This window comes from Ciconia boyciana, chromosome 10 (genome assembly GCF_034638445.1).
Source record: "Ciconia boyciana chromosome 10, ASM3463844v1, whole genome shotgun sequence".
NCBI classification, from domain to species: Eukaryota; Metazoa; Chordata; class Aves; order Ciconiiformes; family Ciconiidae; genus Ciconia; species Ciconia boyciana.
The window spans coordinates 14287440-14312982 of NC_132943.1; the positions used below are offsets into that span (position 1 = coordinate 14287440).

At 48.0% G+C, this 25543-nt stretch overlaps 1 protein-coding gene across 11 annotated transcripts in view; it reads right to left on the reverse strand.

Moving 5' to 3' along the window:
* The window catches only part of GLI2 (GLI family zinc finger 2), a 198215-nt gene that overhangs the window by 22881 nt on the left and 149791 nt on the right, over positions 1-25543 (reverse strand). For 4 of the 11 annotated variants that reach the window (XM_072875386.1, XM_072875387.1, XM_072875388.1 and 1 more), the window contains 5 exons: positions 20214-20416; positions 18340-18531; positions 7644-7845; positions 4657-4870; positions 2918-3031 (listed from right to left, as the gene is read on the reverse strand). In XM_072875386.1, coding sequence (XP_072731487.1) covers positions 2918-3031; positions 4657-4870; positions 7644-7845; positions 18340-18531; positions 20214-20416 — 925 coding nt within the window. Of the gene's footprint in view, positions 1-2917; positions 3032-4656; positions 4871-7643; positions 7846-9403; positions 9750-13798; positions 14953-15052; positions 17215-18339; positions 18532-20213; positions 20417-20646; positions 20840-22300; positions 22431-25543 lie in introns of those variants that run through there. The other 7 variants (XM_072875393.1, XM_072875391.1, XM_072875389.1 and 4 more) reach the window with 7 other exon arrangements.

Below are 25543 nucleotides of genomic sequence, written 5' to 3' on the forward strand. Positions count from 1 at the left end.
CTGAGATCAGCAAATTTGGGAAGCTTGAGCAAGACCCCATGATGAGTTGGTTGCAGAACAGAGCTCTGGACTCACAAATGAGGTAGTTTCATGTTGAGCACACTGTGAGCTCTATCTTAACTTCTCTGTCTAGCCAGCTCCTTGGTGCTAAATGGAGCACTGAAGATTTTTTTTATGGCTGCTATGAGGATTAAAACATTGACACCTACACAATAGAGTAACATATGACATAATTAGTACAATGCAGAGGTAAGGACAACTGTCGCCTCTGTGTGCCAGACACTTGTACTACAGGCGAGGCAATCAGCATCCAATATTAGCTTGGGAATTTAGCAAAACAAAACCCTGCAGGTTTTGACCCCCTCATTCCCTTTCCTCCCAATTACTACTACTGCCCAGCACAAAGCATCCCGCCTCCAGCGCAGATTTAGACAGGAGTGTCTGGGGTGACTGACCACATCAGGTGCTGTTCCTCATGATCTGATGCTCCAGTTGGCCTCATAAGTGTGTAGACACAGCCAGACTCATCTCAAACTGCCTCTGACCTGCCCAAATGGACCTATCTGTCTGCCATCTCCTTCCCCACCAACACCCTCCCGATGCCTACTGAGGGGCTGCAATGATTAATGACTTAATGGCATTATATGGCTTGGAAAGTGAGATGTACCATAAGAAAGTTCAAAAATTTTCATTAACTAACTCATGACATACATGACAGCTGTGACTTTTCAATTCAAAAGTTTAGATATGGAGAGGAAGAGATTTGATTTAAATAGCTCTTAATTTAAAAAAAAAATAAATCGTAAGGTGGCTCTTGGGACAGGAAACTGTAGTAATTTACAGAAAGACTTCTGGAGATTCAAACTATATCAGAGCCCAGAGCAATAGTCTGAGAAAGTTCAAACAGCAGCTTCTTTTTCCTGCAATTCCTATTTGGTTGAGCTGTGAACATTATTTTTGTTGAAAAGTTTCTCTCCATGCAAAGTGTGGTCTCTGGAAAAGTGAAATTTTCTACTAAAAATCTTATTTTGCCAAAATTTTTATACTTTCTGTTGGAAAAATGGAATTGAAACCATTTTAATTTGTTGAAGAGGACCATCTTGTTTCATTTCTGGCTAATTCAACGTTAATCTGAATCTGTACTGGAGCTACCGTGGTATTGTAAGAGCACAGTAACTCAGGTCCCTCATGCCTGGCGCTCTACTGTGTCCCACAGATCTTGTCTGGATTGCATTTTTTATAGCACAAGCCATCATGGGAGATACTGTCTGGCCAAGGATTTTAAATACCCAAACCACAACTCACATGAGGCGTTTCCAGTACAGCATTTCCAAAACAAAACACACACATGTATGCCTTTTTTTGGATGGCTGAGCTCCATACTCTGCAAAAAATGTATCAGCCAATAATTAACTGACTGTAACTCAACTTTTCAGCACAGTCTCCTGCAGAACAGGAATCCTCAAATTTAACAAGTTGCTGTCGCTTAGACCAACTGAAGAGGAGACACCCACTACGTTCAGCCTTTTAACCTGTTCTCCTTGCCAAGAATGGGCTGTCTCTTACAAGGTACTTTCCAGTAATTTCCCAGTCAATACTGAAATGCTGCAAGACGTGAAGCCTACATTTCCCTTGGGGTATTACTTCACAGGTCTCCTCATTAGGAACTATTAGACAACCAGCGTGCATTTTCCTTCTCTTAATTTCACCTTGCTATTCTAATCAAGCCTCCTTGCACCACTTTAAACGATTCTCCCCCTTCTTTCAGTGTTTATCTCACATAAGGCTCAGTGGATGAAACTCTGGGGCAGGGCTGCAGGGTTGAGCCAGGCTAATGCTACCCAAGCACTCCCTGCCATTGGGTGCACACCTCTTCAAATCGGAGCAGAAAACGGAGGATGACAGCCATCAAGCAAGCAGCTGTCTGTCCCACAGCTCCTCTCCTACAGATGCTTGAGAAAGCAGATGATGGCTTTCAGGTCTTTTTTCATTTGCTGCAAGAAATAAACATGTGGCCCTATTAGCCCGGGTGGTGGCCAGATTGGTTTTTCAGGGCATGTGCTTTTGCAGCAGCATGTAGATGCACTCTTAAACTCAAAGCTCCAGAGAGATGCCTCTTTGCCCTAATCGTGCTGACTACAGCGTGTTTATCTTTCCCTGATATGCTATCTTCATCAATTTTACCAGCCCCCTGATGACTGCACACGTTGCTGTCCCCATGCATCATGCTGAGACCTGCTCCTGAACCAGGGCAGAAGGAGAAATTTGTCATCAACTCTTCCATTCACTTGACAATAACACGGCCTAATATTTCATGAAAATGAAGTGCCCAGAGCACTCCTGATAGTTTACAATTGTGATAAAGGACGGTCAGATGGATACTGTCAGCCATTAAACAGTTTGCAATCACAGAGCTCCGGAAAGAAAGCAAAGGCCTTTGGGCCCTTCTTGGTGTCAAATGTTGTGTCACCAGTGTAAAGGATGTTCCTAGAAGCAATTCCTTGTTGAATCAAGAAGTCATCCTTTTTTTGCAAGCTTTCTACCTACATGCAAGATTCCCTCGTAATCTATGTTTGCTCTGAGACACTTAATGCTGCTTGCTTTGCAGCACAGAAAACTCGGACATCATTTTTAAAGTTATGACGCTTGAAATATTCTCTCCTTCCTTTTTTTCTATCCAAGCACAGCAACAGCAAGCTGAGTCCCAAGCACCCATCGAATGCTTTACTCAGTCACTGCAGTTGTGCCCTGTACCTTGCTGGGCTTCATGCTCCAAGAGACACCCACCTGCCTGGCAGACTTCAATGCCTTGCTCCCAGCTGCAGCAAAAGGTGCCAAGAGTATCGTTCCCAAAGACAACAAGACCCAGCAGCTTGCTGCCTCAGCCCCACAACACGTCTCACACCAAGAAGGTTACCTGTGTGGTTGGGGATGCTGGGGGCAAGCCCTCGACTTCAGTCTTGACTTTGCTGCGCTTGTTAATTACTGGATTGACTGTGCTGCTAACGGCCGACTCGCTGCTCTGCTTGCTCTAGGAAAGAAAACCAGGCAAGTTATGGTACCGGGGTTTGGGATGAGAGACAGACTGCAGCCCACCTCTTCATTAAAAGTTAACTAAAAAATCAGTCAAGGTTGAACTTCAGGAGTGGCTGAGGACAACGGGGTGTTGGCCTGCTGGCCATAAATTGCCGCGTGGGCTTGTGCAAGGCAGAGAGATGGAAGAGAGGGAAAAATCAAGGACAGTATCAGCTTCTGCAGGCTCACCAGTGAGCATGGCCTTGCTGCTGCTGCTCTGTTTCAGAGTGATCCAGGCCCTGTGAAAGCCATCGAAACCTTATGCAACCCCCACCCAAGCCACGAATTTATTTCTCAATGCGATGAAATGATTTGTTGAGAAAAAGAATTCCTGGGCGGAGCTGGGGGCTCTGGTTACATGCGAGGGCTCCAGCGTGCTGGGTGCGTGAAAGGCTACGTGTGTATTTTGCTAAGCTCTTAAAAAATGAGAACAACTTCAGGAGGAAAAACATCTCATTGTATGTCCATAAAATTGGAACATTAACATTTTAAATACACTCTTACTAATTGCTCAAGATTGGTCCTGCAAGTTATTAAACAGAGTCATAACTCCTGCCAGCCACATTATTTTGGTAGCCCGTTTGTGAGAAGAAAACAAAACCAATCAATCAAATAACCTTCAATAACAAACGGAGTTTGCAGCACAGCAGCCATGAGAAACCCTAAAACAATGAACCAGTCTGAAAAGTTCAGTATGATACAACTAAAACAACAATTTGAAATGGGTATGAAATGAGGTGAAATAAGTCTTTGGGGAGAAAAGTAACTGCAATTTAAACTTCCAAGGAATGAAAATGGGAAGGAAAAATGATTAAAAATGTGCTAGACATATTCACTAAACCTGTGCATGTGGAGGGCTTGTGCACACATGCATGCGCCTGTGTGAACTCACAGGTATTTGCAAGGACACATTTGAGGTGTGGAATTTCATACACATCATGGCATTCCCAGTTTTCAAAATCTGGCCCCTGGTTTTGCAAACCTTAACAGTAAAAATCAACAGCAGGGATACCTCGAGAGACAAAGCTACTGAAAAAGAAGCAACAATAAGTAAAATGGCTAGAGGTCCTAGGTAGGATGCACTTATTTGTTCAAGAGGAGAGGAATAAGGTGTTTTAAGACCATCAGCATGGTTCACGTCAGTAGAAAGAAGGAAGGAGAGATGGTGAAGAAACTGATGAAGCTTGGTTCACAGTGCTCAGGTGCTTATCTGGCAAAACACTCCAGCATGTGCTGACTTCCCTCGATTTCAATAGCACATAACGTGTTCAAGGAGATTTGCTGCCTGAGATGACCCTGCATATCATGTTCAATGCTTTGATGGATCAAGGCCTTTGGTTCCTGCATGGGTAGGTACATGTGTGTGCAAGGAAGGGAAGTAGGTGCAAAATTTGGTGGTGACTAGTCCAGAAATGCTTTGCCAGGAGGAAGAAAAAGCAATGTAAAGGGAGAGCATGAGTAAAAACGAGAGTGGGTAAAACTCCCACAGCCACCATGAAGGGTAGCATTCACCCCATGGAGAATGTGCCTCCATTTCCCCCATGTGCCATGCATGGAGATAGCCAGGATGGCCGTCCCTACCTGGCTGGAGTCAGAGATGCAGTTGCTGTTGCTGCTGATCTGTGCTGGTGGTGGGTTGACGGAGATGACTGCCATGTGCTGCCGTGGGGGGAAGGTCGGGGATGGCTGGATCAGGGGAGGAGTGTGTCCGAAGGCTGAGCTCAGGCCTCTCTGCTGGGTCAGGATCTGCTGGTACGTCACGGGGTTAATGGGGTGGGGGAAGCTGAACGCCGGGCTGCAGCAATAGGAGGAGGAAAAATGATGAGGAGTTATTTTAAAAAATGTTTATCACATTGGCTAGCAACTGATTCAAGTTTGGTTTCCTGGAGACTTCCAGGAAGACTTCCAGGAGACAGGCTGCAATGCCCCAGCTAGATGCCTTCAATGCCACGATAAGCCTGACAGCCTGCTTTACTGCAAAGACGGGATTCGTCTTGTGTGTGCCTCAGAAAACTTGTGAAACATTTGGACGCACGTATCAGGCTGATTGCAATTTCTTTGCTTCCTATGTTTGAAAATAGCCAAAGCCCTTGGCAGGGAGTGCAGAAGAGGATGGGACTTGGACACATCTGGCTTTGCAGCCCCCGAGGCTCCTAGGTTTTCCCAGGCAGACCTACTCTGCAGACTCTCAACCTTGGGGTTATGCTACCCTGCATATAAAAAACCAGCATCACCTGGCTCACCTGGCACAGATCACAGCAGGGGTGAATAACTATCCATTTAACATAGTCCAAAACCATGCAATTTACTCTGCATTCAGGTGAGGGGAGTGCTGGCTCAGGGGACTGCTGAGGTATGTCACCCTTCATATGTAGGTCACCGGTTCAGCTCCAATCTAGGTCAGTGGTGACCAGAAACACCACCAGCCCCTGGCTGCTTGGGTGCTAACTGGGGGAAATGGGTCTGAGCCAGGATCACAGAATCATAGAATCATTAAGGTTGGAAAAGACCTCTAGGATCATCTAGTCCAACAGTCAACCCAACAACTCCATGCCTACTAAACCATGTCCTGAAGTGCCATGTCAACACGTTTTTTGAATTCCTCCAGGGATGGTGACTCCACCGCCTCTCTGTGCAGCCTGTTCCAATGCTTGACCACCCTTTCAGTAAAGAAATTTTTCCTAATATCCAATCTAAACCTCTCCTGACACAACTTGAGGCCATTTCCTCTCATCCTATCACTTGTTACCTGGGAGAAGAGACCAACCCCCACCTCTCTACAACCTCCTTTCAGGTAGCTGCAGAGAGCAATAAGGTCTCCCCTCAGCCTCCGCTTCTCCAGACTCAACAATCCCAGTTCCCTCAGCTGCTCCTTGTAAGACTTGTTCTCCAGACCCTTCACCAGCTGTCAACAGCATTAAAAATGAAGCGCTGCCTCTGGAAACAAGAGGTTCACTCCCAGGGGTGAGTCCCCTTGGCAGAGATGGAGAAGCATGGGAGATGCCCTGCTCCCTGTACTCTAGGTGGGTGATGCATGAACCATAGACTCTCAGCCCAAAAATCGATTCTTTGCCACCTTTAAGAGGTGGCTGCCCTGAACCTTTACCCTCATGGTATTTTCTCTCACATCAGTAAAACTGCCCACGGTGTGAGTGCTCAGGGAACGGGCCCATAATTAGCAACACGCTTCATTTCCAATTTTGCTTTTAGAGAAAATACTTATTGCTGGTGACCATACAATTAGTATTTCTGTTCCAGACCAGTTAATGACAACTTGACCAAAAGAATAAAGGGCAAAATTCGCTACAGTGTAAGAGAGCTCTGGGAGTTAAATACGCACTGCAGCAAATGAGGTGTGATGGCAGGCTGCTGCACAGCTTTGTTATGTTACAGCAAAGTCCAAAAATGACTTTCTGAAGTGCTACTAGGATCTGGGTCTGAATGGGTGAGAAAGGATTTCATTCCTGCCACTAAGACATTGTTAAAATAATAACAAAAAAGTCTTTTCACCCCAAACTGCTGACAGTTATCCTGTTATATATGTAACCCATTTTACAATTCCTGACATTCAAGATACACTTTTAGAACACTGAGAAGAGTTTCAAATTCAGTATTATTACTTGATTATTCCCTCGGAAGCCAACAACTGACCGTTGGGTCAGACTCTGCACCCTACTAATTTGTTGAAAATACCAGATGCTACCCTGAAAAGTTTAAAATCTGAGTCTAAGATGAGATGCTACAGGGATGCCCAGTTAAAGATAACAGGTGACAAGACTGGAAAAGGATGATTACCAGACAAGGAGTTGCTATCTGTTTAAGCTAGCATTATGTTTGATTCTATAGTCAATTTCTAAATGATGCTGCCAGATAAAGTAACTGATAAAATTAACGTTACAGTTACTAATGGCAATGTCTCTGTTTTCCCCTACAAATTTTAGAAGTGCGTGATCTTTATAAACCCTGGCTTTGCAACATCAGTGTTAATTAGAACTAACATTTTTAACAGTTAAGTAATAAAAAGAATAACATTGTGAAACTTGGGTGAAGCAATCACGGCAGGAATTGACAACAGTGAGCTGCCTAGTGTCAGTGCTTTTTAATTAAGGTTTGAGCAAAACTTTACTCAAGGGCTTAAATTTGTTTTAAATATGTTTTTAGAATTAGGCTCTTAAATCCACCCAGGCAACATTTTTTTTTTTAAGGATGTGGACCAATAATTTGGAGAATACTTTGGGGCAATCTCTTAAATCAGAAGGTTTCTTAATCAGTCCAACCACTCACAATGAGCATTTTTTTAGATTAATTTATTCTCCATTTCTGCTTGCAGGGAGGTATGATCATACCGTAATCACTGGAAATCTGGTAACCAATAATCCCAATCCAGCACAACACACCCCCCCCCCCCCCCCGAAGTAACCAGATGGGGGCTTTGATTTAGTGCACTACACAGCCCCAATGCACAACAGCAGAGGTTGCGAGGAAGGGAAGGTCTCCCTTGCTGGAGGATCACCCCTCCTTTGGGGGGATGGTTACACAGCTGAACGGAGCTGGTCCCAGAGCTTTACCTGATTGTCCCAGCAGATAAATGGCCGTAGGAGCCACTCGCCGCTGAACTGCTTCTGGAGTTGTTGATATACGCCACGAGAGAGTTTGGGGAGGTCCTGATCATTGTCTGGAGATCAATGCTGGCATCAGACAGTGGGGAGATAGACAGGGCTCGTTTTCGGCTTAATCTTGGAGTCACCCGTGGGCTTGAAAACCGGGACACTGTAGGAAAGAGAGACTTTGTCAGACAAAACCAGCGGGCTGCTCCCTTCCCACAGTGCGGCAGGAGGTGCTGAGACCTGCTGCACTTGTGACTGCTGTGGGATGTTCAGGAGCCGGGAGCAGCACGGAGACCAGCTACACTTTGATGGGAGGTTTCCTCTCTGCTGGGTGCTGAGTGACAGGGGTCAGGCAGCACTGTGAATGCCTGCTTGCTTCGCCCTCCTCGGGGGATAAACAGAAGCCTGTCCATCACTCCTCTTCATCGGCACTAAATTAACTTAAAATTAAAAGGGAAAAGGCCCTGCAAGGTTTCTGTGAGCACAGCCGTCCCTGTTGACTCGGTGGCAGGAGCAGCGGGCCAGAAAAGCCGCACGTCAGAGCCAGGGCGACTCTTGGAAATGGTGCACGCGCTTGTGCGCGGAGGGACCGGAAACCAAACGAGTGTGAGCACAATGCTGACCATCCAATTAACGAAGGAGGCGAGGCTCCAGGAGCCCCGAAAGTAAATTAAGAGTTTTAAGAAAATGAATTTGGCAGCTCAGCCACAAAGTTCAAGCTCTCCCCCTCCAAGGGGACCTGCCAGTGCCTGGACCCTATTAGCAATTGTCAATCATTCGGGCATGAAGTCATTTCCAACCCTGCCAGTCCTGTTTGTGGATCTGCAATACATGGCGAGTTACTACTGTATGAATTTGGCCTCCCCCAGAGTTTCAGCACTGCTAACTGGAACGACTGACTTCATCCAGAGGAAACTCTGCCCAGGCCTGACCCACCTCCAAATCTCCGGCGTGGTATGGACAGGAGCTGGGGATGGGTGATATCACAACGTTTCGTGATACCGGGGTACCAGATCCAAAGCCTGCCCGAACCCTAGCCCTGCCTGGAACGGCTCATCCCTCCAAAGAAATGAGAGCAACGTTTAGATTGCGTGTTTTTTAAAAAAAAGATTTCTAAGGGTAAAATATGCCACTCAGCCATGGGGTCCAGCTGGTAATCCCCATCATCCACCCAGGGGTGCAGGAGGGCTCAGCTTCTCCACCTCCTTCCCTTGATGAGCGCAGCACTGTATTACTACCTGGCTTTTCCAGCGGCAGTCTCCCCAGAAAGCTTGCCGTGGGTATACCCTATTAAACACTGTGAATAAAACAGTAACTTGCCCAGACAGGCAATATGAGCTATTTTCCACTAGTTGGTTGGACAAACTGATTTTGGTTGCATATAACCAAATGCAAGCCCAGCACTTTGCAAGAGCATAAACTCTCCGTCCTGACGACAGTGCTGGTATGTGAGAGGGTGAATGGGATGTACAAGGAGGTAAAATATATCCTGCCAGCATGACCAAATAGTTCCTTGATTTGTGTTGGCTTGCAGAAGTTTGTGTCAACATTTCCCTGAGACCAGTGGCTGGGTTGCAGTCTCCCAGTCTCCACATGACTCACCCATGTACCTAAGTGGCTCTGTCATTACCATGCCTGGGTGCTGTGTAATCAACGGGGTTTAGTACCACTGTCCCCTTATTACCCATAACGTCCCTTGTTGCACAAGACAAATGACTTACCCAAGGTCCCACTGGAAGTCCAAGGCTAAGCTGGTACTTGAACCAAGCACTCTTGTGACTTTTGTCCTATACCTAAGAAGCTTCAAGAGTTGCTAGGTGCAATACTGACAATATTGGGAATTTCTCCTAAAAATCAGGTTGTTGCACATCTGCTGAACATGTTCTTCTTATAGTATTTTGTATAACCACATTTTGCAGCCCCATGGGGCAGGGAGAAGCTTGAAAACACGACTTTAGGATCAGGTAGCAAACAGAAAGAACACACAGGTCTGTAAAAATCACCTCTTGAGTGTTAAAGCTGTCCCATGATTTGGAGGGACTAGACTCAAACTTTCCTAACGCTTGCGGCTGGCAGTTTCCAGCCCTGTTCTGCCGTGGTGAGTGGCACTTCCCTCGGGAGCTGGAAAAGGAGCAACCGGTTTGTAAAGGCACTATGGATGCAAAACCAAAATGAGCGAACAAACTCCCCTCAGCAAAGGCTGGCCCTGCCTAAAGGCTGGAGTGGAGCATTCCCAAACTTCACACCTGGTTCGTGAAATTTTGGCCCTGCCAGAGCCCTGGACCAAGCAACTTGAGGGTTGCCTGTGTCTAGATCATAATGGTCAAAACTGTGCTCTGTCTGCAACACATTAATGTATGGATTTGAACTAATTAAACTTTTTCTTTCTTTTCCTTTTTCTTTTTCCTTTCTTTTTTTCTTTTTTTCTTGTCCTGACTATAAGGCATCTTGATTCAATACATGGGCCATGGCCTGGGAAGACCTGGGTGCTGTTCCCAGTCCTCCCCAGACATACCTCCTTGAGCAAGTTGATGCTTCTTTCTGTGTCCCTATTTCCCAGTGTCATCTGTTTAGATGAGCTCCTTTAGATAGGGTTTGTGTTTTATTCTGTGTGTATTGCACCTAGTGCAATGGAGCTCCATCTCAGATGAGTTGTCAGTGTTTCTGTCCTACAAATAATATGCGTCTTTCCAGATATAGATATTGTTTTCTGCATTTGCATTCCCACAGTCTCCTCCTTCTCTTACAGAAGGAAGCAGGCCAGATTTGACAGTCATATTTATCTCTGTTACTCCCACACCTCAAGGGAGATCTGTTTATTAATGTGCCACTTCCCTTGATAAATTACTAAATAGAAAGAAAAGCCTTGTACTCATTTCTCGTTGTTCCTTCCCATGATTTATGTCCACAGTGCTGGTTCAGCCATTGGTCGCCATTAATTTGCAGAGGGAAGAAGTCCTGATGTCCAACAGAAACCTGGGTTTTCACAGTGCATCCAGCGTGAGCACCCCTCCCCGCTGCACGCAGGTATGTCATTTTTTCCCCGTGTAAAACTCTGCTAGAAGCTGTCAGATTTGCAAGCTCGCCTGGGACTTCTCCAGCCCAAAACCAGTAATATGCATTGCGTTACCGTCCGCTCTAATTTAGATCCTGTGAGTACCGTGGGCAAGCCTCTTAGGTCTTGTGGGCTTCCAGGGAAAGCTGTGACCTAAAATTGTGCTATGGATGAACAATTCCTCTCTTCTCAATGACAGCCTGCACAAGGTGCCCAGGAAGGGAAGTGTCTGGGAAACGGAAAAGGAGTTTAACTACACAAAGAAGCGCTCACCAGTGCATATAGGAGGAGGGAATCTTTTCAAAATTATTATTCAAGAGCAGATTAGCAGCACCGGGATTATTCTTAATAATAAAATGGGCCTGACCTAATCCTCTGAACTGAGGACACTGAGCACAAATGTTAAATGATACCAGGCAGCAGCAAAGATAAGCATTAGTACAGCTGTACACATAGGCAAGGTGTTCGATACAGGCTGACCGACTGCCACTTGAATACATAAGCAAAATCCTCTGTTGCCTGAGGTCCAGTGATGTTTCAAAGGAAAAACCACATACAACTTCTTCAGCAGTGACTGTGCCCAGAGAAGTAAATGAAGGCGGGATCCATTTTTCAGACACAGAGACGAAGAGCCTCGGGAGGATTTATCACTAGCACTCCCCCTCTCATCTCCCCTTCAAAAATGCTGACCTATCAAAATGAACAGGGTTAGTTTTAAGACTTTCTTGATGTTTGGAAAATATGTTAGGGGAAGAGTTTCCACACTGTCAGAGTAGCCCCTTCAACACTCTCAAAACAAAAACAATCTGGTATTTTTATGTTGTTGTTCTAAAAGATGTTTTGTTGAGAAACATAAAGTCATCATAGGTTAAAATGAATTTGAAAAGGTCACAAATTGAAATAAAAATAGGAAAATATTTTAAAATTAATTCCACTCATCTGCTAGAGTTTCAATTTTTAAAATTAATTTCTCTGTGCCTCTCTGCCTCAGATGGAGACCTTTATTACCTTCAGTTTCTTTCCCTTTAATACTTCTGAGAGATGGGAAAACTCTTTCTCACCCAGAAGAAGTGATGGGCCAAAGCCCACAAGCAAAACAAGAAACAAGACAACTCCATGAGGTACTCCGTTTCACTGCCTCCTCTGGTGTTCAATAATATTTCCAGCCAAGTAGATTTACAGCATGCCCAGGGTGGGTGTTCTTTGGTTGTGGCTCTTCCCGTATCAATTTGCTCTGCTACTTCTACCTCTCATCTTGAATAAACATGTATCAAAGCCAGCAGATGCTTTCCATTGACTGCCATGGACTTTGGGACATGGAATATATATGAATTTAAAAGCTGACCTACAGACATCCCTGTTTGAGCTATCTCATCTTTACTTCCAAACTAATTCTTTCCTACTGGGAAAACATGCTATGTTTATGTGCTCATTTTTGGATATATTAACAGCTTGGTTTTTATTTATTCGGTGTATATTAAAAGAATCGGCTCTGAATGGAAGAAATTTGATTTTTTGTTGTTTTTGCAAAAGCTAAAGATACCTGCTTAGAATTCAAAACTCTTTCAGATTTCAAGCAACAACAAAAATATCCTTTGGCCTGAAGTAAGACACAGGAAATTTTAAGCCAAAAGACTGTCCCCGTCTCCTTACACTCTCAGAGTTAGGAGGAGATTAAAACAGAGATGTAAAGTGGTGAACGGAAGGGTGCAGTAAAGATTAAGCCCAAAGCTCTGGGCATTGGCGATAGTGGATGGCAGTCCATGAAGGTCAATAAAAAATTTACCATGGCCTTTGCCCCCTGCTGCCTCTTCTTACAGAAAGTCAACTCCAGATACATTTTATAGTGTTTTAACTGGAGCACACTGGCCCTTCCATACTATTTCATGCACAGACCCAGATACACTGGCTGTCACAGTCTCAGGTCTACACGCTAGAGAATAAAAACAACCCATGTATTTTAAAAAAACATTTTAAAACTGCCTGGAATAACTTTTCAGTAGAAAAAGCTTGACTTTAAAGCAGCATTATTTTTCAGGGTAAATGTAAATGCCACAGCTCACAACTGAAAGCCATTTCTCTCCTGGAGGGATTTAAATATCCCATTTCTAAACTAACAAGAATTCAAGGCTGAATTTTTAAGTGACACTGGCCACATCTGCGAAATGTCCCAGCGTGGTCCTCCAGCCAGCCTAGAGCTGGGAGGAAAGTTCAAATTTCTTGGTAAAAAGCTAAAAGTTTCCTTGGTGGTTTCCTACAGGGTCTACGAATTATCATATCCATGGGTTGCTCAGAAACTGGGATTTTCTTCCCCAGTTTAGATTTATCCACGACAGGCCAGCGACGAGCCAAATGGTCAGCCTCTCATTTTTACACGTGCCAGCTTGCGGTCTGACTCCCGTGGCTCTCCCAGCGCTGTCGTGCTAGGTCAGGATCAGACCCCGCGGGGCTCGTGTGGGAGACGGGAGCAGAGGTTCCTGCTCCGACCACTCGCCATGGCTGTGGTCCATCAGAGGTACATTAGAAGAGATGGTTTTCCTGGAGGGAGATTTCAGACCTCCGTATTGCATTAGAAATAGTGGCAGCAAAGCCCTCCTGAAAGGAAATGCCAGGCACTCAGTGGGAGCTCCTTCAGGGCAAGGAAATCTCAGCCATCTCTTTACCAACAAGCATGTTGCTGTGATCTCGACTGCAGAGGGACATCGGGGGAATCTGCTTCCAAACGGCTGAGCACGTAAGGCAAGTGGGCTGCAGATGGCTCACGCCCCTCCTCACTGAAACGCGGCCCGAACCACCTCTTACCCTGCATCCCCTGGCCAAGCCCCGGGATAAATACAGCATTATCAAAATGCTCCCTCTTCCTGGCCGCTCACCAAGAAAACTCCACCCAAAGCGTACAGAAATATCCCCCTCCTCCCGTCATCAGATTAAATCCAAGGGCGGCATAAAAACACAGGATGATCCCTTAATCAATAAGCAGCAGCAATAAACTACAAACACTCTTCGCATAACCAGTTCCTTATTCCCCTCTCCCCTTCTGCAGCGGCAGCACACGTCTTACTTAGACTGCAGCAGATGCTGGACATTTGTTCTGGCACCAGACGCTGTCCTGGGACCCTTCTTTCTTCCCTCCCCGGGCCTGATCAACTTTGCAGTTCAAGGAATACTAATGCCTCCCTCAAATCCTCGCTGAAAGACAAGGCTGCATTCTTCTACTCCCAATCCACAAGGTAACTGTTTAGACGACCCAACTTGCATATGTAAATTGAATTCTTTAGAAACCAGAGTGCAGCGGGATTCCAGACAGAGCGCTTATGGGATGCTCTGGGACTTTTTCTCTCTTCTGCACATATTTTTCTGGGGAGGAAAACAGCATTGCTGGCTAGAAATGGGTGGGAAATAATTTCCCATTCTCTGAACCTTTTCTGAGATTTCAGCAAGTTTCCATTCTGTGCTGGGACAAAGAAAACAACAAAAAAAAGATCTTTCAGAGGTTTTAAGGAAGTGACTACAGGGCGCGCCGTCTGCCCGGAGCAGCCAACAGCTGGCTTGTTTGGGAAGTCATCTTCGATCCAGCATATCCAGCCTTCAAACCCAGAGCTGCTGGTCCCTCAAGCCCCAGGCGAGGCACTTCTTTCCTGGGACGCCGTGAGGCTGGGCTCTCTCTGTCCATCCTGATGGAGCAGTCACTTCACATAAACCTGCTGGAGGGGAGTCCTGAGCTCACCTCTCACAGGCACACGCCTGCTGACGGCAGTAACCACTGGCCTGCACTGCCAGCCCTGCTCCTTACCCTGATGGCTATTAAATCATTTACTTGAGTAGAAAGGCTCCAACAACACTGACTGAAAGAGGCCAGTGAAGCTGAATCACTGTTTGACTTGGGGGAATAAAGTCCTGCTTGATGATTTGCCCACGTCCCAAGCAACTGCGCCAGCTGCTAGCCGGTTGGCTCTCCTGGGCTGAACAAAGCCTTTTCCCAGTTAAAAAGCTGGTTGTGATCAAGACATTAGTGACTGCCATGCACCAGGCAGCAAGAAACAGGGCAGGGATCCCCCCTCTAGCTCCATAACTGGATGAAATGCCATGACAGCACTGCAGGGTCATCCCTGCTGTCAGTAACTGTAAGGTTGCACAAACGCATCTATGCAGCCCTCCTGACCTGAGTGACTACCTCTGTGCAGCACCGCTTGGACCTAAGTTGAACTCAAAACCTTTTTCACCCATTCCCTGACTCAGTACGGACAACCCATGCACACTTTTGACACTGCAAACAGAAGTGATGGATTTAAAGCTTATCTCTGAAAGTCCTTACTCTGAAGATCAGGGCCTTGGTTCCTAGAGCTGCCACTTGCCACTGCTCTGCTCGCTGATGATTTGATCTTTCTCTTCGGGGTCTCCAGTGATGAAACAGCTTTGCTTCGTACAGTACTTTGAGACCTTCTGATGTACAGGGCTATAACAGTACAAGCGTCAAGTCAGTCTGGATACGCTCCACTTGAGAGCAAATGGCACCTCCTGAAGGGCTGAGGGTAATCACCCTTGTGCTTAGGAAAAAAAAAGGTCGGATGCACTAAACATGCTCAAAAAGTTGTAGTCATCTCCAGGTTCATCTGTGCTCCCTACCAGTCTTTACTGCCCCAGGGATGCTCTTGTGCAACCATTCTGCCACCTGGAATAATCTACCATGTGGCACCCACTTCTAGAAGATAAATGCAAAAGATAGTTTTGAGCTGGTGAATAGATCCTGTAAATTAGTCTCAAAAGTGTCCCACCAGCAACGCTGACACATTGGAAAGCAGTTAACTTTTGATTTAAAAGTGTAGGCTTTCCAGAAAATTGATTTAAGCCTGGATTCAAACTCCATTCTTGGATTTAGAGTCCCTGTTTGAATGACAGAATGAAACAGGACAGCTAGCTGAAGGGTTATTTAGTCTCCACTGGCATTGGCCTGAAGACCCCAGCAGTCTGGTTCATAAAACTTAAATTTGGTCTACTTTAGTGGTTTAACTACTTCTAGCTGCACAGTGAAAACCCCGCTAAAGAGATGCAGCTCTGGGGCACCCTAGCTCAGTCACCACTGAAACACTCAGCAGACCTGACACATGGCTGGTACCAACCAGCTGACACTGATGCCCTAGACCCTAGACACCTGATGGGATGAAAAAACACTGACAAACACGGAGGCATTGAGAAATCCTCCAAGAAATGTAATTACAGCAACCAGAAGAGCCCAGGTATGTTTCTGTGGAAGAACTACCATACCCAGTGTCTACAGCTCCCATGGACCTGCAGATGTTTGGAGGTGACGTGACACTGAATAGGCCAGTTTTAATATACACTTATCTGCTTCTTTTTCTTTTGCAGGTGCCAGTGTTATCACAGATGTGTGATAGGGTTGCCTGTGGTTTGACAGGACCTACCTGCATTTTCAGCAAACTAATTCTTGTAAAGTTCTTATGTTCTGGGGCTCTCTGAGAAGACAAGGGCTCTCTGAATGAAAGATGCTGTGAGGTGGTGACTCATTGGGGTTTTATGTATGCTACTGATATTCTTGTCTCAGAAAAGCACCATAAGAGGATGCTTTATTAAATTATCTGTTCAACTATTTACTTAGTCCCCGCTGATTTAAATTTTTGAAATAACTTTCTAAAATGAGAGGGAGACTCTGGTTCCTCAGCCAGTGTTTCAGAGCCGTCCATTTCAGCCTCCTTCTTGGTAATGTACAATTCTCTCTTCTCTCTGGCTGATGGATAAACCCAAACATGTAGACTGCTGCTCCTTTTCACATTTTTAAAACAGTAGCCTTCCGGTGTCTCATGTCATATCCTCATGACGTTTGAAAGTTTTCATCTCAGAGCATGTGAAGGCCCAGAAAAGGCTTTCCAGTTACTCATGAACAAAGCTTTACTGAAAGATCAAAATAAATGCTTGGCAAGCCCTGGCTTTCCAGTGAGTAATGGTTATGAGCTTGGCTGCATGAAACCAGGACCTTTGATACGTGATTTACTCTAGAGCTGTTTTCAGGAGAAGGCAAGCAGGAAGAGAGTCTTCTGCCAAGGGGAGTATCTCAGACAACTTCAGATAAAGACTGATCTTCGGCAAACCAGAGGATGGGCGTCTTGGTGTGCCGAGAGTCAGCCTGTGCTAGCATGAAAACAGTCGTGTTTGCTTCCCTTACTGGCTGTTTATCTGGCAATTCAGTGAGGCACCGCTGGTCAGAGATGGACTAATAAGGAGGCAAGGAGGAAGGAGTCTTGTTCATGAGCCCGAGGAGAACTTGGCAGGGCTAGTTTGCACCCATCTGCTATAACCACAGACATTAACCCTTTGGAGGGAAGACAGAGCAGTCTTACTGACCAGCTGCTTTGTAGCAGAGAAGCTCGGAATATATTTTGGGTGTTAGAGGCAGGTTGGTACCAAGAAGCATGTGCTCTCCTTTTCAGACTAGGATCCAGCTTCCCCATCAATCTAGGAATTGGCAGCAGAAAATGACTATTCAGGTAAAACTTCCGCAGCAGCTGCAGACGAGAAATTGTTTTTTCATTAGAAATATCTATAAGCCCCTATCACTGAACAGCCAGAGCAGCTTTTATCATTCTAAACCAGTCACTTTATGAAGCAGCAAGACCGCAAAGTCTTTCATCTTAAAAGCTCAACAACAGAAACTTTGAAGCGGTAATGAAACGATGTAGATCTCCACTCCAAAAATTATAATGGTCCACAGGCAAATCCAAAGGCAGCCCAGAAAACAGAACCCAGTATCTGAAAGTCGAGCCGAGATTTCTCTTTCTTGCAGCAGAAATAATCCCCAAACTGCCCTCTGTAATATCTGTGCAACCCCAGTTCTTACAAGATGTGGCATGAAGTGAAAGGAAAGAAATTTCTAACGGCTCTAAAAATCACTTGGACCTCGGATACGTTTCCACATAGATTTTACCCATCTCACCAGGGCAGCGGTCAGGCCGCAGGGGTGACTCAGCACCGCAGCACCTAACATGATTTTATTTCTTCATTTAGCCAGGAGCCAGAACTTTCTGGGCTTATAATGCCTGATACTAGCATAAATACCACATTCCTGCAATTTTTTTCTCCTGCAAAGTACTAACATATCCTCTCCACCATGGCTCCCTGTTAACATATTTCTTCTCCTTGGGGACCTGAGAGGTCCCAACCGAGATGAGGAGTCCATCGTGCCGAGCACGGCTATACATGGAAATGGCCAGCCTTTGCCCCAGACACCAACCAGGCTAAACCCAGGGGCAGACAGGGTGGGATGGGGAGCTGGAGCTCGCCCCCAGGGAGGGTACGGTCACCCGCAGCCAGGGCAGCTGGTCCTGCCTGCCGGACCAGCCCACCTCCTACCTGTGCAGCAGCCATGCCATCCTCCCAAAGAGGCCACAATGTACGTATTTCAAATTATGTATATTTTATACATATATATGAAACAAGGAGACCTTTTAAGCCAGAAACTATAGTGCAACGCCGGTGAGTTTCAGCAGGGCAGAGGGACCACGTACAGCAACCTCCACCTGGAGGACAGCCCCATCCATCTGTCCCAAAATTTCAGCCATGCCGGGGAGGACCCAGACCACTACTCACCGTCGACGGGGCTGAGGTAATCGTGGAGGTGGGCTGTGCTGGCTGCTCCCCCGCTCTGCATCAGGAGGTCCCCATAGGGGTTTGGGTGGCCGGCCATCAGCGTCATTTGGTGGTAGTAGTCAGCAGGGTTGGCTCCCGGTGGCGGCGGGGGCAGCCCGAAGACACCTCGCTCCTTCAGGTGCTCGTGAGCCACTGCCGGAGCCGCGGGCAAGGAGAAAAACATGGGGAGAAGGTTCCCACCGCAACGTTAGACCTCGGCGCTGACGTTGGCGGCCCCGTCTCCCCCCGCGCCCCCCACCAGCCCCGGCCGCACAGCTCCACGTAGGGCTCTCATGACGTGTGCTTGGGCGTGCTTCTGCGGACAAAAGAAACTAAGCTGGGGCCTCTGCATTCCTCCATTTCCGCAAATTTATAAACAATCTCTCGTTCCCCCTTCTAATAATCCTCCCGTTCGGACGCAGCCGGCACCCCAGGGAGGGGGGAGAGGGCCCAGCCTGCCGGCAGCAGTAACCCTGTCAGCATTAACATCCCTGCCTATTAGGAAGGAAAGACAAATGCGGCCCAGTTCCCGATAGCAGCGCGAGGAAATTAAAGCCAAGGTCTAATGCATAGAGTAGGTTTAGTGTCTGGCAGCATAAAACCATTTTGGCTGCCAAAGCCAATTATGCTCACTTTCTCCCAGCTGTAATTTTTCAAACCTGCCTCCCCACCCGCTTGCCCCATTAACTTATTTACCACTGCCTTAAAAAAAAAAAAAAAGAGAATAAAAGGAAAAGAAAAGCAACTCAAAACGCAATGCCTTTTTTTTGTAGCAAATAACGAAACTGGCTTAGGAAGGGGAAGATGGGGCAGAGCACACGCGCATCAGCCATCAGTCCTCTCCGCGGCAGGCGGCTGGGAGTTTGGATGACGTTTTGGGGGAGGGAAGAGGACGCATGCATCTCCCCATCACCCTCGCGATGTTTTTTTTTAGCCATAGAAGATGGTTTTATACTGCCAGACACTAAGCCGGGGGCCTTGGCACTCTCTGGTGCACTTGGCTTTGCGGCGGCGAAGGGCTGCTTGTCCCCACAGCAGCTCGGGAGCTGGGAGATGCTGGGGTTTGCCGGGTGTGCAGAGGCTGAGTCCCCAAACCCCAGCTGCTCCCTGGGCACTGAGCCAGCTGCCTGCAATCGTGTCATGAAGCACTTCTGATGAAGTAAGTCACAACTTGCACCTCCTCAAACGAAAGCAGAGTTGTGCATTTTCCCCTTGCCCTGCTTGGCCATTTTTGTCCCCAGCTCCCCAGCACGGGGTCTGCCGGGGCTCGGAGAGCATCACCACCTCCGCGTGCACCCAGTGCCAGCTCCCCGCACGCCCTTGCCTTCTCCCGAAAGCTGCTACTGAGCAGCTCAGGAGTAAGGAGGAAGAAAGTACAGCCCCTCTCCTTCACCCAGGAGCCATCCTGCCCCGAGACACAAAGCCAACAGGGGATAACCCAGCCAGCATTGCCTCATCTCCGCAACATCAGTCCCAGCCAGGCCAGGCAGCTGGAGCGACTGTGACCCTCTTTGGGGGAAGCAGGGCTCCCGGTAGACACATAAGAGCAGGGAAGCTCGTAAGAGAGCTGAGAGCGCTGCAGAAAGGAACGTACTTTAAGCAAAATATTTATAATATGATCCAGCGGTAATAGCTATTCTCACGCTCTGCTTTCTCAGTGCAATGATGCAAAACAAATGTGTAGTTAAAGGGGGTGGGGGGGGAGAAAAAAATACAGCTCTCCTACTTCAGAGAGCAGCTGCGGAGCCTTTGCAGCTGTAAATCCCCGGGTTTTAGGGAATTTCAGTGCTGGTGAGCTACAAAATCACTGCAGTACCAGTAGCACAGCGTCTTACCGTCGGCCGGGCTGAGGCCCCTGGCAGCGGAGATGACGGAGAGCGTGGGGCTGCCGTGGACAGAGCGGAGGTAGTGCTCCATGTGGGGTGCCACGTAGGGGTGCGGCGGGCTGAAGGGCGACTCGCTGGGCCCGGCGGGGTGCGGAGACAGGCGGATGAGGGAGATGTCGGAGATGACGGGGCTGCCGCTCAGGGGAGGAGGCCTGGGAAGGAAACAGAGACACGCCATCACTCACAGCATCCCCAGTGCAGGCATGGCTGCCTGCTGCCCTTCTCCCTCCCACCCCACCACCTTCGCCCATGAGGGAGGAGGTTGAGGACATGGTGGGAAAAAACGCCCCTCTTGGCATACGCAGGGCCTGAAGCCAGTGCAAGCTTCCCGTGGACCCGCACCCGCATTGCACTAAACACCTATTTCTGCAACGTGGCTCACCCCAGCGTGGCTGCCTTGAAAAGGGGCATGAGCTGCTTCAGGCACCACCTGTGCACGCAGGCTGCGTGGAGCATGCCCGCTGCTAGAGATCTCACCCCGTCTCCTTGCACGGAGAGGCTGGCTGCATGAAGATGTTCGAGGCGAACCCGGGGTTTGCAAGCTCCTCGCTGCCCCTGGGTATCCAGAGGTTTAGTGCTGCCGCATGCAGACGAAGCCCCGGACAGGGCTGCCTATGAAAGGATGCAAAAGGTGCAAGGAGTACTTATACGATCTGGAGGCGACGTGCTTTGCTTGGCCCAGCATGCATGGCTCGGCCAGCGCCAGCGGAGCAGCCCTCCCCGCCTGCGTCCATCACGGCTTGCACAAGCCTCTTTGACAGGTCGGCGGTACGGTTCAGAGGGCAAAAGTTCAGGAGAGGTTTTATTGCATGCTTTCTGGGGGCCACCTCTGTTAAATCCTTCAGATCTTCCTCAGGCCAAGTGTTACCTGAGAAAGAAGTCAGTAAATGCCGAGGGATTCAGCAGGTAACAAAAAAACCCCCCTCACAGGCATGTTTCAGCACTCGAGCAGTTTTCTCAGGGTGAGCAAAGATGGAAGAGAAAGTGCACGGACATCTCCCAGACATGTCTCCTACTGTACCCTCCAGCCTCTTAGACAAACCGCAGAGGGTGCAAGGAGGAGAGGAAAAGTTACACACCCTGACCTGATAAGCAGAAAATCTGAGCTAGACAGCAAAAGAGGCAGAGCTGTCATTAGGCAAAACGAAAGAGCAAAATCTGCTTTGCATTAGCACTCTCTGAACTCACAGACCGCTGGAAGCAGAGCTGGTGTGGAGACGCAGGTCACAGCGGGGACGGCGTTCGTCCCTGGCTAGGTGCTTTTGCAAAGTCGAGGGAGATGGATGTGCACCCCATGGGGCTGCACCCTGGGCACAGGAGACCATGCGAATTCAGGGTTTCAGAGGTCAGGGACCTGGGACACGGGCCGAGCTAAGGGATAGTATTACAAAGGTCCTTCCCTAAGAATATCCAAATACACCATTAGCGAGTGCACGTAAGATCCATCCCTCCATGCACAGACAACCACAAACACAAGGGTCTGAACAGTTTAGGCATGCCACCTGCATCTCAGGATTGCGGTCCCACCCTGCCTTATCAACAGTTCAGGTGCATTTTAATTTATTTGTAATCCTTGCATATCAACAAAACCACACAGAAATGTAATATAAGCTTTGCAGACTTATTCAGCAGTTTACAAGCATGTTTGTCTTTGTTTGATCTTCCGCGTGTTTCTCTGTCTTTCTGATAAATTAGTAAACCTTGTGGCTTTTTGAACACTTTCTGCTGATGGGTAGTAAATTAAATGCCTTTTAAAATATTTATAGTTCAAAGTACTTTCCTGTAGCAATACACTCCGTGGCTCACTGGTGTGAAATACAAGGCAGTGAAAACCTATCAGATATAAAGGACTTGCGGAGATGCAGTGCCACCGACACACACACACGCTCGTCGGACCGAGACCGGGGTTTCGCTAGAGGAACACCCACCAGCATCGAGCCTGTTTTCTTTTACAGCACTGAAAGACAAACTTATGATGGCATGGCTATTTCAGACCTCATAACCTCCCCACCTGCATCGCTATGGCATTTTGTTACCAAAATTATGGGGCGACCGAAGTCCCTCTCCGAGTCACTCTCCGGTGCCTCTCGCCATGACGTCAGCCACGGTGGCGGCAAGCTCGGGAAAGCTGCAGCCGAGGCCGCCAGGGCTGGTTTCTGTCGAGGCTGCTAATAAAGGCGGCTGAGCACGGAGCCGACCAATTTATTTCTATTGGGGAGGAGGGAGAAGTGAATCAAAGTCTCTGTTCCAGATTTAGTTTCAATTCATTTCTAATAATCTCCACCGCCTCATCTGGAAAAAATGAAACGGGATTAAAAAAAATGATGTCATTAAGAAAACATCTGACTAATTTTTCTTCTAACGAAGACTTAATATAAGTGAGGGGGGATGTAAATTAAAAGCAGCCCCAATCTTCCCTGGGCCACAGAGCCTGCCTTAATACATAAGCCATGAAAGAAGTTTTCTTACATATACAATAAGTTCCCTCTTTCATCAGTACTCACAGCTTCTCCCAAAAGGGTTGTGAACTTCTTTGATGCAGGCTTGAAACTATGTATTACCAGGTTTACGAGCCTTTGGAGCCTCCGCTGATCAAACTGTGAGGCCGGCATCTAAAATGTGTATAACAATATGAAGGGTTTGCTGTTCATTTTCTCTCTGCTAAATTGGGCAGAAATGCTGGAGTCCCTCAGAACAGGAAAACTCCACCCTGGCCAAAAAGGTAACACTGGGAAAAAGATCAAGAATTCACCCAAAATGCATGCAGCTGGAGACCCGGGCGGTGTTTCAACATGAGGCTGACCATGTGCGTAAAGACCAGGTTGGCGAGCAGGCTTCTCCGTACAGCTCTGCTTAAAGCCTCCCCTTGCCACATCTCTCCATCTGTGGACTAGGACAGCCCTACTCCCAGCCACGTCTGGCTCCTGTAAGCCCTCCCAGGCAGGGATCACCTCTCACAGCTGTACACCTACAATTCTAGCAAAGCACCATCCCATGGCACAGCACGTCCCCAAATAACGTGCCTTCCAGTAGCTGCCCACCAGGAATGACTCACTTGGCTGGAGGGATCCTCTGCTCCTAACTCCCCCAAAAGTTTGATTTTTCCCCTTTTTTTCCAGTTGTGCCACAGGCATTATTTCTTATCTAATTCCCAAGCCCCAGATTGTGCCATCGCATCGGCACTCTGCAAATACACAGCGAGAGGCAGCCACAGCCTCACAGGTTTGCTCCTAGACTGGCAAAGGGACAACAACTAGCTGCTGCTTTTCAGCGGCAGTGGCTTAAATGGGGGAGGCAGGAAGCAATGCTGGGGGACGGTGGTTCTGCCCCCACGCCCAGCTCACCTCCCAGGCAAGCGGGGCTCCCCACCCCTATGCCCCGAACCCCGCAGCGGGACCATCTCCAGCTTGGTGCGGTGAACCAGCATGTGTAGTGGTGCCACGGTGCCAGAGCGGGGTTTCTCGGTGTGTCCGCAGGGCTCCCTGCCCAGACCTCTGCTATCCGTACATCACCCCCTGCTCCCTCCCTGGACCCTGAGGATGGCACGAGGAAAACACCCCAGCGCCGGGGGGAGAGCTCCCGGCTCTACTGAAGCCAATGCTGTAAAAATCTTGCTGTCTGCAGCAGGACGAGGGACTTCACCTGACCGTGTGTATTTCTGAAGAAACTGGGATTCTGGTTTTCAAATAGGCTAAGGGAATTGGGTGTCCAAACGCCATTAAATTTAATGGGAGCCAGGGGCCTGTTTTCCCCGTGGCTCCGGCGAGAAGCCCAGGCTCTATAATTAATGCTCAGGACTCGTAGAGCAATTTGCATCTCCGACGAAGCACACGAGCCCGGATTCATTTCCTCCCCCACCCAGGAGAGGCTCTCCCTTCCCTCCTCTCCAACAGACACTGAGGTGGGGGAGACATTACCTGACCCCACCGAAGGGCTGCGGGGCCTCATGGTGGGCTGGGGGCATGCACGCTGCTGGAGGCTTTACAGAGCAGGTCTTTACTGGTGCAGTGGATAACTGTCCTGGGAGAGCAGAAATCCTTGCACGATTTACCTGGCTCCAGCCCCCTGCAGAGCGGGACCGTGGGACAGCGGGTACACGCAGCAGCGGAGGAGCACGACCGGCACAAGGAGAGCCACCAGCATCTGAGATGTGACACACGCTGCCAGCGGGACACTAGGAGGTTTTTGGTGGTTTCCCAGGGGCTGGTCACTCCTTGACGGTCCTTCACCGGGGAAAAGAGATCTGCTTAACTTTCCTGCCACCTGGGTTTTGCTGAAAGGAGCACCAGCTTGTCTGAAGCTCCACAGTCTCATCCCAAAGGCTGGGGGAAGGAGCTGGTAGTTTTTCTTTGGAAAGCGAGGCAAAAAAATTCAGCCCATGGTTTTCAGTGAGGTGGACCAGCGTGTCCCTGCGTGTGCCTCGGAGCCGGGCAGGCACTTGCCCCCGATGCCGCTCTTACAGGAGGTGTGTGCGTGCTGTGCTCGGTGCATCGCAGCTGGACACAGCGCTGAGAAAGGATCCTCGTGGTCCCATGGCAGAAGAGCAGCATCATCTCTGAGGAGCTGGGCTGGGCTCCCGGAAAGAGAAACCCCTCAGGGACTGGCAAAACCAGTGCTGGCTGCTATGAACAGGGCCTTGGGGTGACTTCTTCTCATCCTGCTCTCCCCTGCGGTCATGCACCAGCAATCCCAAAATCTTGTGTGGTGGAGATGCTGCGTGCAGGTCTGGAGCCTCTGCAAGGGCACCCAGCAATGACTGCAACAGTTAAAGAAGTTGCACATTTCTGAAATAATCTCCATCAGTTAAATAAAACCCAGAAAAATGGAGACAATTAAGCAGCACTAATGTCCCATGACTAGTCTAAATTAATACTTACGTGCCAAATATATTCATTCAGCAGAAAACAAAGGGCTGAATACTTTTCCATATGCTTAATGGAATATGGAGACTTGCAGGCAATTGTTTTGCTGTACAATAAAAAAACTGCATAGCTGCTACACAGAGATGGAAGCTAGGAACAGAGCTGCTCATGGGGAGGGGTATCATAGCCTGGTAGAGTTTTACTATAAGAAAAAAGCTTTTAAAGCCAACAATCCCCTCTAAACCCCACATAAAAATCCTTGCTTTTGTTTTGTTTTAAATAAAACTTCCTGGCCTGGTTTTTGCAAGTCCTCTGTACCCAGAACACCACCCAAAGTCCGCACAAGCTGGAGGAGAGCCATATGGATGCCCAAAAAAGGGACCGCACTCGTGGCAAACACTCTACATATGGGATGCC